Below are 16,382 nucleotides of genomic sequence, written 5' to 3' on the forward strand. Positions count from 1 at the left end.
AATGAGGGTAGCTATATCAAACTCCTTTCTTCACCAAGTGCCACATATTAGAGGAGGCTCTTAGTAATAACAGTGTAGCACAAAACGGCGGTGCATCAGCATGGCCGCAGCTCTGAGCTGAAACAAATATATATATATATATACATATATATATATACATATATATATACATATATACATATATACATATACATATACATATATACATATACATATATATATATATATATATATATACATATATATATATATACATCTCTATATATATAAAAGGCAGTTTTTCTGTCTGTGTGTCTGTCAGGTTGTACCCTCACCCTGACCACAGCTTTCAACCGATTCTGATGAAACTTGACACACACATAGCCCAATGTCATAATTCAAAACTAACGCAGCGAAAATTTTGAAAAGTTCCCCCAGTTCTGAAAAGAATCGATAAATTCGACATGGGGTCGAGAATCTAAGCTTATCATATGCAACACATTTTCCATTGTAGTTTTCGCAACTTGCAATCGATTTTCACCAAACTCATGGTGAAGCTTCATGTTACCCCAAGGAACTTAATTCTGACGTTAGTTTTCCATGCAATACCTTACCATCAGAAAAAAATCTATAAAATCATGCCATTTTGGGAAATCGCGTTCAAATTCAAGATGACATATTTTCGACAATATCTTTAATAAATTGGCAGGAATTTTTTTTGAAATTCACAGCGAGCATCATGTCTGCTCCAAGGAGCTATATGGCCCTTTTGATTCCAATAGGATACGTTATTACTGGAAAAAATTGGTTAATTACATCATATGCGCAGGAGTGGCTGTGTGGTAAGTAGCTTGCTAACCAACCACATGGTTCCGGGTTCAGTCCCACTGCGTGGCATCTTGGGCAAATGTCTTCTGCTATAGCCCCGGGCCGACCAATGCCTTGTGAGTGGATTTGGTAGATGGAAACTGAAAGAAGCCTGTCGTATATATGTATGTGTGTGTGTGTTTGTGTGTCTGTGTTTGTCCCCCTAGCATTGCTTGACAACCGATGCTGGTGTGTTTACGTCCCCGTCACTTAGAGGTTCGGCAAAAGAGACCGATAGAATAAGTACTGGGCTTACAAAGAATAAGTCCCGGGATCGATTTGCTCGACTAAAGGTGGTGCTCCAGCATGGCCGCAGTCAAATGACTGAAACAAGTAAAAGAGTAAAAGAGTATATGTGGCACACATAGGAAACCTATTTTTCTGCGATATTTTTTGAAAGTTCACATAGATTTTCCCTACACCGATGTTGGACATCAAGTTTGCATTAAATGTCAAACTAACGACCTTTTGTCAATGTAGTTAACAAGTATTGGGAGAAATCGATGAAACTATATCACTTTGAGACTGACCATGCGAACCCTACAAAACTGACTTTTGTTAAATAGTTGGCGGATTTCAGGCGATTTAGTCGATTTTTGCCGCTTTTATCATAAAGGTTACTAGAAATGGCATATGTTTTCCTTTTGCTTCAAATCCGAGCAATGTTGGGCTGTAGTCATGCATGCAAGGGAACGGTGCCTTGAATGCCTTAATGCCTTTTAGGCTTCATTTTACAAAATAACAGTTCAGTGAGTACAAAAAAGGGTAAAAAGGTAAAGGGCATTGCTTATCGACAAAGTTTCTTACATACCTGGGCAATGCCAGGCTATGCTACAAGTATATGAATATACACATATATATATACACATATATATACACATATATATACACATATATATACACATATATATATACACGTATATATACACATATATATACACATATATATATACACATATATACACACATATATACACATATATATATACACATATATATATACATATATATATACACATATATATACATATATATATACATATATATATATGTATCAATTATATAAATATGGATATTTTTATCCCTTAGTTGGTTTATTATTGGTATCAGTTATCTGTGCTATCCCTGGGCATGGGTTTGCAGGCACACTATGCTCGTAGGGTACAGGTAAGAACAGAGTAAACAAAAGTCTATCCGGAATCAAGTTGAAATAATCAGAAAATGGAGAAATCTCTTTATCAACAAACAAACAAAATGGACCACATTTGTAGATTATTTTTTAATACAAAATATGACATAACTTTTCTATCACACAACATTTCTTATGTCTTTTTCCGCTACCAGTGCCAGTCGGTGCTTACGAAAGAATTTTGAAAATAATATTAGTTATCTTCATAGGACATTTGATCTAGGACATGAATACAGAGTGAATACAAATACAAATGCAGCAGCACAGAAGAGTACACTGATGCTGTGCATGTTATGATTTCAACTAAAATCGTAGCTGAGACTCAGGGGATTTCTCACAAAAGAGTTGGCCACGTCATCCACAACATTCTGGTCATGAAAAAGCTTTCTGCAAAATGGATGCTGAAATGCCTGAACACAGATCACAAGTGTATCAGAGCGACAACATCAAAGGCAATTTTGAACCAGTTTGCAGTGGGAGAGGCTGATTTTATGGCTCGTTTAGTCACCATGGATGAAACTTGGCTACATCATTATGATCCCCAGACCAAGCAGCAATCAATGGAGTAGTGCCACGGTGGTTCACTGCATCCCAAGAAATTTTGGTCCCAGGAGTCAGCTGGAAAGATTCTGGCTTCAGTGATCTGGGACAAAGATGGAGTACTCCTCATAAAATACCTGTCAAAGGGTCGCACCATCAATGCAAAATACTATATGTTTCTGTTAGATGAATTGCATAAAGCTTTGAAGCAGAGATACCATGGAAAGTTGAGCCATGGTGTCCTGTTTTGGCAGGACAATGCACCAGCGCACACAGCACATGAAACTCTATGGAAAATATGCCACTCTGGCTTCAAATCTGTAGGCCACCCATCCTGACTTAGCCCCCTACAAGTATCATCTCTTACCATGACTGATGAAAGATCTCGGTGGAATGAAATTTCACCCCAATTTGAAAGTGATCACTACTATAGAGACCTGGCTGAAGGCACAACCTTCCAAGTTCTTTTACAGGACTTAGAAAAACTGAAGGACCACTGCAATGAGTGTATGAATCTGAAAAGGGGATATGTTGAATAAAATCATGATCGACTGATCCTCCAGTATTTTGTTTTACCCAAAGCCAGGAACTTTTCAACACATATATTCACACACACATACATGCACAAAAGCACATGTATGAATGTTTTTCTCCACATGTCTTCACAGTGACACCACTTAGGCATTAATGATGTTGTTTATGTTCCCCATAAACAAAAGTGTCCAGCAAAAGTTCGATATGCAAAGATGGAAGAAAGTACCTGACTTGGAAACAAGCAAACGTTGGCATCAGGAAAAGAACCCGTCCATAGAATACTGTCTCAAAAAAAGTCTCATCTAACCCATGCCAGCATGGGAAAAGCAAATGTAAAAATAACTATAATGATGAAGATGATAATGGTGATGACAATGATGATGATGATAGTAATGATATATGTGAATGTGTATCTTTTGCCAATGTTTACATATGCTGGCAAGAAAGCAGTTTAACTGGTGCTTTCAAACTAAAATACCATGACAGAAGTAATGGTAGCATATTAATAGACCATATTAGGTTGAAGTTTGTAATAAGCATCATTAATAATGTCATTATTTTTTACTATTAATAACACATTGCTTCCATTATTAGTTCAATAAATTAAATAGGAATATCTTTTGTAGCATTTATACAGAAACAAAATTGCTAGGTGTCATTGAAAAAAATGTTCAATAAATTAAAAGTTTATAAGACATTTTAAAAATCTCTAAATTAAATCCTGTGAAAAGATTATACAGTTTAATCAAATTAAAATAAAATTTATCTTATAAAAGTAATTAATTATGTATCAATTATTTAAAAAATATAATATAAGCTGTGAGTAATATTCTAAATATAGAGAAAAGAAGTGATAACACTGTAAAATTCATTGTTAAATTCAATGATAGACAATGTTTAAAAGCTGTCCTGAGAATTTTCTACCTTAGAATCATCTGCAAGGCTGTCATTAATCTCTTTATCACTATCAACACTGTCATCATCTTCAATACTATCGGAATCACCAAATGTTTGAATATTGAGGAATAAATTTTCTTTGCAACGTGCAGAAGCTTGTGCAGCAATATTTCGAGCAAACATAAAAGTTGATTCATCACGAGCAAGCAACCGGTCCTGTAAGCCAGCAAGATTTGTTCCCTGTAGATTAGGATCTGCCTCTTTCTCTTGATGGAGAAAAAAACTGTTGTTAGAATCAGAAGCTGGAATTTCAGATGAAGTAATATTTTCAACCTCGCCAATCTTCACTGCATCTAAATTCAAATTATCTGAACCTGAAGGATAAGGATGAGAATCTGACTGAAGATTTAACTGATAAGAATTAAACTTATCTGAATCCCTAATATTTGTGCTTTGGTTCATAACTGGTGTTTGAGAATTTGGATCCAAACTATCAATTTTTGAGGTGGGGGAATCAGAATGCAAGGCATTTTGGCTAACATCCTCTGGAAATGAAAAGTTATTTAAGCTGTCAGTTTCACAATCTGTTCTTCTAGTTAAAGGTGAAAAAATTAAATTTCTCAATTGCATATCACAATCAATTTCACTGGATTGATTCTGATGAAGAAAAAATGGTTCTGAATCTTGGTCAGTTGAATTTTCTGAAATCTGTTTACTCCAAGAAACTTGACTGAAACCTGTGTCACTAGTAGTAGTAGAACCATGTGATTCAGACATATTTATATCATCCAAATCTAAATTATCTTCACCAAGTAAATCATCACTAAGATTTTCAGACTCTTGCATAGAGTCTTTTTCTGCTGAAAAATATAATATAAACTATTTTTAGTATAAGAACATCAGATCAATTTTTTAAAATATAATAGTTAATTTGTAACAAATTCTGCTTATAGATTACAGCTAAGTCAAGCTTTACTAACAGCAGGGTCTACCTCTGATTGGTTATTTAACTGTGTTGAATATCTATTGATTGATTATTTAATGATATGGAAACAAAACAGATATAAAACTGAGATTAAATTAATATACAGGAAGGTATGATTAAATCCATCAAACAAAAGAAAATCTACTATTAGGAATACCAAATACCAGTGGTAATTTAGGGTTACTGAGTGGAATGATAAAATTCCTCATTATCATTTTTACATCTGTTTTCCATGCTTGCATGAGTTGGTCAAGTCCTCTTCAACATAATATCCACCCCACAACACTATTTCACCATTTGTAGCATTATGATCTGGGACAAATCTGAAGTTCATTTAACGTATACTAATTCTTTTCCTAACCAGTTGTACGGAAACTCTTTCAGTTGCTCTCATAGCTTAGTTCATCTACATGGTACCTTTGTAGTTGCTTCTGGCTGAAGCCTATTTGTTGGATATTTTCAACATCTCAATAACATCTGCAATGGTCCAGCAGCTTTGCTCACCTTTCTACCTTTAGTACTCATTTCACCAATATAACTAACAACTTCAGTAGTTGATTTTTCTGTTGGGTCTACTTGTGATAGTCCCTCCTCTTCCCACACATTCAGCAGCCTTAAGCCTCTTTCATTTCAGCTTCAGTACAGGTACTCTTAATACACTAATACACTTTACACCCAAAACACCTAGAGTCATAATGACACACTGCTTCACAACCCAGAACATAATATCATGACCCAGTGACCCTCTTGTAACAGACAGTTATAAATATAATGAAATCAATATTTAAAAATTAAAACTATCTATGCTGGCATGAAGAACAGATGTCTGATGATGATGATGTCACAATCAAAATTAAGATTGTACAAAAATCTTCATGGATATCATATAGGTAGCAACTACAATTGAATATCTATAAAATTCTTTTATATTTTTAAAGAGTTATTTAAAAATAGGTCAACAAACGTCTTAGTAGACAGATGATATAAAATGAGTAAAACCACAAACCATAAAGTTAAAAGTTCACATTGTATTTTTACCTCTGCCTTAGTGAAGGCAGGGGTATTGTTTTTCAGTCATGTTTGTTTGTCTGTGGGTAAGATATCTCAAGAACTGCTGGACGGATTTGAAACTGTTAGGGATGTTTGGCCTTGTGACTGGCACAAACTGATTAGATTTTGGGATCAATTCAAGGATTCCGGATCATTTGTTATATTCATGTAAAGTAAATACTTTACATGAAGTATTATGATCTTTCGTTCACTTTCAGGGCTTTCTCTAATTATCTCCCTTGAAAGCATGCTCATGGTTTCCTTGTAAGTTATGGCGGCATAGCTGTTTTCAAAGTTTTATTTTCGTCTCTTTATTATTAATTTTACCTGTGTCTCTATCTTAGTAGAAACTGATGGATAAAGAAATCAAACTACATAAACAAACAGCAGCAAAACCATTCAGAAAATAAATAACACTAACATAATCAGTAACAATAATAAATTTAATTTATCCTCGAGAATTTTTAGTTTTACCATTTTTGAATATATCGCCCCTGTTTAAAACCTCTTACCTACTTGACAATTGCATTTCTAGTTCTGACTTGAAGGAAGCTTTACTTTTTGGATTCAGGTTTTTGTGTGTAACAATGTTGTTAAAATTCCATTAACAGCACCTTATGCAGTTCCTTTCTGTTTTCTTTCATGCACAGATAAATTTTTCACTATAGACCTTAATGGTTGTAAAGACACTATATCAGCGGATAGACTAAAAAAGGCCTTCATAGAGAAAACTGTCCCTGTTCCCAATGCAGATGACACACACACACAGCATTACAAACACGGCCCACACACCCACCTTCACATTCCATGACTACCTTTGGGATCGATCAGGTACCAAACAAGAATTCTGGATTATTTTTCTGCTTTTTTTTTTACTGAATTTTTGAGAGCAGTCAGGTTCATTTTTAGTATTCTCGTTTATTTCAGATATTCTCATGTTGGTGTTGCTTTGGCGGAGGTTTGCGCTCTCTGAGTGCTCTTGTTGGTATTGTATTGTGTCTATATTAAAGGCAGTAAACTTCAACTGTATCTGTTCACTTATATGTAAACAGACTGGACTGAAAAGAAAATCCTCAATTAGGTGGAGGTATGACATATCCAGGACAGTGGACCTCTAGATTGCAACTGTCCATTCAGTCAACTATCTGTATATCATAGACCTATCCAATCAGGCTTGACTTGGGGTGACAAAATCAACAACAACCTATATTTAAAAGTTGAATATCCTATATATATAGGCGCAGGAGTGGCTGTGTGGTAAGTAGCTTGCTAACCAACCACATGGTTCCGGGTTCAGTCCCACTGCATGGCATCTTGGGCAAGTGTCTTCTGCTATAGCCCCGGGCCAACCAATGCCTTGTGAGTGGATTTGGTAGGCGGAAACTGAAAGAAGCCTGTCGTATATATGTATATATATATGTGTATTTGTATGTCTGTGTTTGTCCCCCTAGCATTGCTTGACAACCGATGCTGGTGTGTTTATGTCCCCATTACTTAGCGGTTCGGCAAAAGAGACCGATAGAATAAGTACTGGGCTTACAAAAGAATAAGTCCCGGGGTCGAGTTGCTCGATTAAAGGCGGTGCTCCAGCATGGCCGCAGTCAAATGACTGAAACAAGTAAAAGAGTATATATATATATATCCTATATATATATATATATATATATATATATATATATATAAATATGTATGTATGCATTACTGCTTGTGTAGATTTGTCAAGCCAAGTGAGACTGTAGTCATGGCCGATGCCAGTGTCAGGTCAGTGGCACGTAAAAATCACCCACTACACTTGGAGTGGTAGGCATTAGGATGGGCATCCAGCTAAAGAAACCTTGCCAAATCAGATTAGAACCTGGTGCAGCCCCTTAATTTTTCTAAATTGTTCTTGGTAGATTTTTGCTTTGCAGATTTGTTAGTGTGTACAGCAACAAATCTGTATATTCCTATTTTTTGATTACATCATACTTTCATTTCTTCTATTTAGCAATGTTTGTAACTCTGGTCAGACAGTTCCCCCCCCCCTCTGCCGCCGACCACAGGCTTACCAGTTTCCAGTCAAACCGCCCAGCCCATGCCAGCTTGAAAACAGATGTTAAATGATGATTGCTAGTTAGTAGTACTGGGTTCAAATTATTTCAGAGGATATTTCTGCAATAGAATGTATAGCCTATTAATAGAAGATGCTCTCAACCAATTGATTTGAGACACATTAGTTTACAATGACAAATTTTGGTTATGGCAAAAAAAAAAAAAAAAGTAGTCTAAATTGTTACCTGCAGATATGACATGGCTTTGTAAGCTGTCACTTTGAAGGCTGTCACTGTGCAAACTATCTTCGGACTGATCCCCTTCACTACTATAGCCTGATGGAGGTTGACATTCAAGACCTTGCTTTTGTCGTTTTATGGCAATATCCTCTCGTTTTTCTCTATCAAAAGCTCGAACTGCAATCACAGATTTCAGCTCATGCATCATACGTTTTGATTCTTCCATATCTTTCCTTTGTTTTTCCTGGTTGATTTAAACATACCATTACTGGATTTATTTCTACATGTAAATGCAAGTTTCAACAAATATACATTCATATGCAAAATTACAGACATGTGAACACACACACAAACACACACACATGCCAAGAAAGGAGATAAATATTTACATTTATTCAATTCATATTATTAAAAGTAATATCTCTTATATACCTGGAAATCTTACAACATTTTGTTAAGCAGACTCTGAAGATTTGCTGGTGTAATCTATTTATAAGGCTTTTGCTTATCTAACATATTGTTAATGAACACATGTAAGATGCATTAAATAAACATAAATATTTATCTCCCCACTTAGTTTATATTTGTACTCCGTGTTTACAACACTGGAATGAAACTACTGAAAGAAACAGTGAATATTATCAAATTTGCTCCTCCTGTATGGATCTTTGGAAATATAACCAAACACACAGAATTATAAACATTCATTACAGGTTGTGGTAAATAAACCATATCAAACAAATATATGTGTATGTGTTTTTTTTTGCAGGTGGGTGGGAGAGTGTGTGTATGTGTGTGTATATATATATATATATATATATATATAGAGAGAGAGAGAGAGAGAGAGAGAGAGAGAGAGAGAGTGGTTGTATACTGTCAACTTAACATGACAGTCCCGTAAAGGGAATCACACCACTGCTATTTAGCCCTAGGAAGCATCGATGTTTCCTAGGGCTAAATAGCGGTGCTGTGATTCCCTTTATGGGACTGTCACATTAAGTTGACAGTATACAACCGCTCTATCGTTCCACCACTGCTCATATCTCTCTGAGATATTTAGAAATTTAATATTTTTAATTTTGGTGATCAGTGAATAAACTTCACTGAGAATATATATATTTGCGAAGGCTTTACAAGCATCTTCAGCTAGCAGGCCATGCTACTCCAGAGATGTTTTTGAGTTTTTTTTGAGAAGTGAGACCGATGTGGAACCGTCATGTCGGGCGGTGCGAGAGAAATGAAGACGTATGCAGAGATCGCCAAAGCACGGGAAACCGAGAACACATACAAGATAGAGGATGTGAATATGGAGTGTGATATAGACAAGTTGAGGAAGTACAGCAAAATGGTGAAAGAAGAAGGAACGAACATAAAACTAGTCATGCCAGAAGAAGAGAAAAAGAAAGAGGAAAGAAAAACCAGTAATTTTTAGAACATTTTCTAAGGAGAACAGAAGGGTTGAGAGAGCCCCAGATGATGAAATAGAAGATCTAATAATGAGCTGTATTGATGAGGAAATAATTTTCATCACAAAAGGAAAATTTTATGGAACAGGCGCAGGAGTGGCTGTGTGGTAAGTAGCTTGCTAACCAACCACATGGTTCCGGGTTCAGTCCCACTGCGTGGCATCTTGGGCAAGTGTCTTCTGCTATAGCCCCGGGCTGACTAATGCCTTGTGAGTGGATTTGGTAGACGGAAACTGAAAGAAGCCTGTCGTATATATGTATATATATATATATGTATGAGTTTGTGTGTCTGTGTTAGTCCCCCTAGCGTTGCTTGACAACCGATGCTGGTGTGTTTACGTCCCCGTCACTTAGCGGTTCGGCAAAAGAGACCGATAGAATAAGTACTGGGCTTACAAAGAATAAGTCCCGGGGTCGATTTTCTCGACTAAAGGTGGTGCTCCAGCATGGCCGCAGTCAAATGACTGAAACAAGTAAAAGAGTAAGAGAGTAACATTTGGAACGGAAGAAGAGACAGCACAGAATGCAAAGGCATGATAGAAGGACACAAATGGACACTATTACCATGCACACCAGGGAAGAAATTAGTAAAAATCAGAGTTAGGCGGATACCACCAATGATAGAGCCTGAGTGGGTGATAGTGGGCATTTTTGGCGAAAAACTACAGGAAAAAAAAACCCAGATCTGGAGATTCACTTTGTAAGCAAGACCGAATGCTGACATTTTGGGGGATTTAGTTTAGAAATTGTCGAAAATGTAAGCCCAGAGTATTAAGAGAAAATACCAGAAACAATAGAGCTGCCAACGGGAGAAAAGTTGGAGATAATACTGAGAGGAAGACCACCCAAATGTTAGAAATGTGGCAAGAGAGGACATAAAATGAAAAATTGTCTGGAAGAGGATTTTTTAAGATATGCAGATATAGATTTTATGACACTTAAAGAAAAACAGGTTGAGAGAAAATGCAGGAAAAGAGAAAGAAAGAAGTCTCCAACAACAGCAGAGATAAAGAGGAGTAAAGGAATGGAGGAGGAAATGCAACAAAGAACAGAAAATGTTGAGGAACCATCAACAGAGATAACAGAAGGAGAGGTGGAATTACAAAGTGATGAGGAGGTTGAACGAAAATGCCTTGACTCACATGAGAAAACACACAGAAAGAGGATGAGAAAGTGCAGTCGGATGAATGCACAGACGAGCAAGAGTGCGAAAGCATAGAGATGAAAGGACCAGAGCGGGGAGATGTATTGGAAGAGAATGGAAATGGAAAAAGGAAGAAGAAAATGCGAGGAAAACAAAAACAACAAGTAAAACACAGTGAGATAGGTTAAAGGAAAGTAAGTATATAAATTTGTGGAAAGTACTACAATTAAAAAAGAAGCATATGAACATTGTAAATTATTGTAAAAAAAAAGAAGAAATAATGAATTGATGAACAAACAAGTATTAAAAATGTTATTTTGTTGGAAAAAAAAAGGACACAGATGAACATTTGATTTAAAGATAGGAAATGAAAGGAAAGGTCACGGTTTTGCATAACAGCGAAACTAGAGGTAGTTTTAAGAATAATTGTAAAGTGTGTTTGTATAGTTAATTGTAAAGTTTAATAGTACAAACAAGCACTTAAAATGTTATTTTTGTTGGAAAAAAAAGGAATTGTAAAGACATTCACGGTTCATCTCGTAGTGGGGGCGAGATGGCCATCTCATTTGCATCATATTCATTCATTCCATTATCATTTTTCATTCGTTTTTATGTCCCCACATGTTTGTGTATGTCCCCTCTGTGTACAGGCCTTGTGCCTATAATAAAGAGAAAAGGCCATGCTACTCCAGACTGATGATGAGCAAAACTCAGAAACATAAAGGTCTCTAGATGCGGGCCTAGCTGTTGGGGGTGCTTGTCTCCCCTTCATAAATATAAGGACACAGGAAATGTGTCAAAGCCGACAGAAAGCGTTGATGCTTCCTAGGGCTAAATAGCAGTGGTGTGATTCCCTTTATGGGACTGTCACGTTAAGTTGACAGTATACAACTGCTCTATCATTCCACCACCGCTCATATCTCTATGAGATATTTAGAAATTTAATATTTTTAATATATATATATATATAGCATCACTCCTTCCAAGTTAGCCTATAAACTTTTCAGTGGCTGCACAACTTCCTAAAAGATAGAAGGTAGGCAGTTGTGAGCAATGGAGCCACCTCCAAGGAAACACAAATAACAAGCGGTGTTCCACAGGGCACTGTCTTGAGGCCACTGCTGTTCATAGTGGCCCTTTCAGACATGCCCTCAGTTGCTAAGATGACCACCCTTGCTAGCTATGCAGATGACACAAAAGTCTCCCACGCAATACAAAACCCTAGAAATATTGCACATCTGCAACAGGAGTTGGATACAATATACAGGTGGGCTAAGGACAACAACATGCAGTTTAATGCAGGGAAGTTCCAGGCCCTGCACTACCGGCACACAAAGGTAAACGACATGCAGACTGGATACACTGGCCCGGGAAGAATTGCAATCCCTGAGTCAAAATCAGTGCATGACCTGGGCATTGACATGAGCAATGATGCATCTTTCCAAGTGCATATTATTAATCTGGTGATAAAATGCAGACGGCTAGCTGGATGGATTCTTCAAACTTTCAGAACAAGAGAGAAGGAGACACTGATGGTCCTCTGGAAAACTTTCTTCCTCAGCTGCTTGGACTACTGCTCCCAACTATGGTCACCACACAATATAAAACTAACAGCAGAACTCGAAGCAATTCAAAGAAGCTACACAAAGAAAATCGTCTCAATGCAACATGACAGCTACTGGGAAAGACTGAAAGTATTAAACCTCTTCTCCCTAGAGCGAAGGCAGGAGAGATATGTGGTGATATACATCTGGAAAATCCTGGAGGGTCTTGTCCCAAACTTTGGCATTCAAAGTTACCCCCACCGTAGAATGGTTCCAAAGATTCCAACATCACCATCAAAATACAAGACCAGATACTGCAACAGCTTGGGTTTCAGAGGACCACAGCTCTTTAACATCCTCCCTAAATGCCTGAGAGACTTGCATGGTGTGGATGTGGGTTTCTTTAAAACTAAATTGGATCTCTTCTTGTCGGGGGTCCCAGATGAACCTACCTCACGACAGGAGACACAGATGCAGGCAACGGCATCGAATTCCCTTGTTGACCAAGTGCCACGTATCAGAGGTGGATTCACAAATTAGTGTAGCTCGTTCAGCGGTGGTGCCCCAGCATGGCCGCAGCCTTCGGGCTAAAACATTTTTAAGGATTTAAGGATTTATATATATATATATATTTATATATATATATACACATAGATACACACACACACACATATACACACACACACACACACATATATATATATATATATATATATACACACACACAAACACATAAAGGCGGGCTGAAAAGTTTATAGGCTAACTTGGAAGGAGTGATGAAATCTAGCATGCATTAATTTCAACTTTTCTGCATTATTAACTGCAATATTTCTTTCCCTGTAAACTAAGAACACTTCAAATGTAACTGATAGTGATTTCTCTTGAATATGGACAAAATCTGGCATCACCTTGTTATGAAATAGCTGTAGAAAAAGGGTTTAGTCTCCAAAGATTTTCATACTGACATGCTTGCAACATTAGGGGATGACACTTCAGCTTTATCAACAATGCAAAAGTTGGCAACTGAATTTATGAAGGGAACGGAGAATCTTGAAGACTGTCCAAGGTCTGGACATCCTGCAACTGCCACCACCAAGGAAAACACTTATTGTGTTCACTACATGCTGATGGATGACAGGCCATTGACTATAAATCAAATAGCCAATGCAATTAGCATATCCTGTGAGTGAATTGAGAATATGCTGCACAATGGACTTGGCATGACTAAGGTTTCTGCTCAGTGGGTGCCACGTCTTCTGACATCTGATCAAAAGTGCATCAAACTGATCACATCATGACAAAATCTGGCATTCTTTCAGACAGATCCAGCTATTTCCTTGAATGTTTTCTAACCCAGGATCAGTGTTGGGTTCGTCACTTTGAATCAAAGATAAAGAGACAATCATGCAATGGGAAAACCTCTCCTCACCTGACCCAAAGAAGGGAAGGTGATAGCCTCAGTTTCTTGATGTGTTTATTGACTATCTTCAGGTGGGCCACACCATCAATGGAGAGTACTATACAAACTTGCTGAGGTAGTTATGAAAGGTTATCAAGACCAAATTCCCAGGAAAACCGATGAAAGAGGTCTTGTTTCATCAGAACAATGCTCCAGAACAATGAAGGACTTGAAATGAACAAGTCCTTCATTTCAATGGCTGTTGTGTGTATCTGTGGCTTTGAACTGGCTGATCACCATCCCTATTCTCCTGACTTGGCCCCATCTGACTATCACCTGTTCTCCAACTTGAAAAATGACTTGGCTGGGAAGCAGCGTTGCAATGATGATGACATCATCTCTGCTGTTGATGACTTTTTTTTTACCAGCAGGATGAAAGATTCTTCACCAATGGCATCCAAGCACTGCAACATTGATGGAAGTATGTCAACTGCAAGGAAGGGCGGTATTTTGAAAACTAAACCTTGTTTGGTCACATTCCATGAGAGTATCTTGGTCAGCCAATCCTCATGTGTGAACGTAAGTAGGTGTATATTTATATATATAGATACAAAATTAATGACAAATAGTAACTTGAAAACAAAGTGTAGCTAATATGTTTACACTCAAGTAAGAAAAGGAAGCAGAAATGTCTTTGATGTTTCAAGTTTAAGATAGTGTAATTGTCGTCACCCTCACCATTATCATCCCTGTATACTGTCTATGTTCCATGCTGATAAGGGTTAGAGAGTTTGACAGGATCCAGCAGGATCAAAGACTCTACCATTCTTCAATCTATTTTAGTATGGTTTCCATGGCCGGACACCCTTCCAAATGCCAACCACTTTACAGCATATATTGGGTAAAGTTTTTGTGCCATAAGTACTAGTAAGGTTAACATGCAGTTTGCAAGATAATGAACCCCAAGAGAGGAAGCTTTATGATAGAAAATGAGGGATTAAAGTATGCGAGACGGGGGCCTGCAAAGGACAGGTTTCTTGCTGTAGAGGACCTACATAGCTACATGGCTACTCACACTTTAAAAGCGAGGGTGGAATAAGGGTGGAGCTAAAAAGGGATAAAAATAGTGGTGATGAAGGGCCTGGATGAACCCTCAAGATATGAGCACGTAGATGTGAATGGGGACAGAACTGGGAGTGTGGGTGGGTAAGAGGCTGCAAGAGTGTATAGGAGAGCAAGTGATGGGGAATGAGTGAGGGGATGAATAAAATGAATGAAAAAGTGTTGAAGGATAAGTAGTGAGATAGAAAAAAAGTTATATTTTTCACAGTTGCATCACTATATTTGCACACACACAAACAGAGACACATACATACATACATATATATATATATATATATATATATATATATATATATAAATGAAATCTGTAAAATATTTAGCTTTATGAGCTGGAAATATGAAAATTCACCTTTCTCCACGGCACTTAACTTATTTTATGAATTCTATAAAAACACAGATCTCTAGGAATCAAACTTTCTTCAATATGGATAAACTCACACCCTCACTTTCATCTTCACTTTCTGGAAAACTAAGAGGTTTTGAAAAAATTTTTTAAAAACCTGATATATGACTGTGTAATACTAATAGAACTTTTAGAAACCAATTTGTTATCTAAATCTCATTTTTATAGAACTTTCCATGATGTTTCACGAATGTAACATCACCCCCTTTGATGTTTGGGAATCTCAGATGTTTTTTTGGCTGATGAGTACGAGTCACCTATATTTACTGCAATCTTTGTAGTCTTATTAAAGATGTCTTCGTACGAAACAATTGTACCGATATATTGATCCATTCTTGTTGCTTTTTTCCTATATATATATATATATATATATATATGGTACATATATCATGTATGTGTGAGATAGTGAGAAACGTTAAAAAGTGGGTGTAATGATTGAGTCAAGTTATGTGTGTGTGTGCGTTTATACACATATGTACTTTTATCATTACACATATTACAAAACATGAATTCCAATAATAACTGAATTTGCACACAAAACAAAGTCAAATAGAAAGTTATGTAACAGCTTTCTAGCTTCTCAGTGAGACACTTCATTTAAATTGCAAATGTCCTTAAGAAAGGTAAGAGTGTTATCAATGACATTTCCCTTTTTGTAAAAAAAATATTGTATGCTAAGAGGAAGCAATAGGAAACCACTTCAGAATATTTCTTCGTTCCAAAGTTTGTTACATTAAGTGCGTTAGCACTCACTTTACAAATTATTTTCATACAGGAGGCATTTGCAGTTATTCCCTTCAGTCATTCTTTTAAGTGGTCACACTACTTAGTATTCATTCACAAAAAATCCTATGTGCTTCTAAGATGGCCAGTAATAGTTAGTTAACTATACTTTGTTGATACCAAAGATCAGACACAATCCCCACTGCATTTTCTACATTTAATTTAAATTCCAGAGTTGTCTTCTTTGCCTTTCTTGACCAAAATTTATCA

General features: G+C 36.8%; 1 protein-coding gene across 2 annotated transcripts in view; it reads right to left on the reverse strand.

The window, feature by feature from the left end:
- Window positions 1–3,567: 3,567 nt before the first annotated feature.
- The window catches only part of LOC115209308 (vezatin), a 67,429-nt gene continuing 54,614 nt past the window's right edge, over window positions 3,568–16,382 (reverse strand). Inside the window, exons 13-14 of one of the 2 annotated variants that reach the window (XM_036501610.1) lie at window positions 8,318–8,555; window positions 3,568–4,863 (exon numbers count right to left, since the gene is read on the reverse strand). In XM_036501610.1, the coding sequence (XP_036357503.1) occupies window positions 4,007–4,863; window positions 8,318–8,555 (1,095 nt within the window). In that variant the 3' untranslated portion in view covers window positions 3,568–4,006. Of the gene's footprint in view, window positions 4,867–8,317; window positions 8,556–16,382 lie in introns of both variants that reach the window. The other variant, XM_029777649.2, reaches the window with a different exon arrangement.

Source organism: Octopus sinensis, linkage group LG3, assembly GCF_006345805.1.
Source record: "Octopus sinensis linkage group LG3, ASM634580v1, whole genome shotgun sequence".
In the NCBI taxonomy this organism is placed as follows: Eukaryota; Metazoa; Mollusca; class Cephalopoda; order Octopoda; family Octopodidae; genus Octopus; species Octopus sinensis.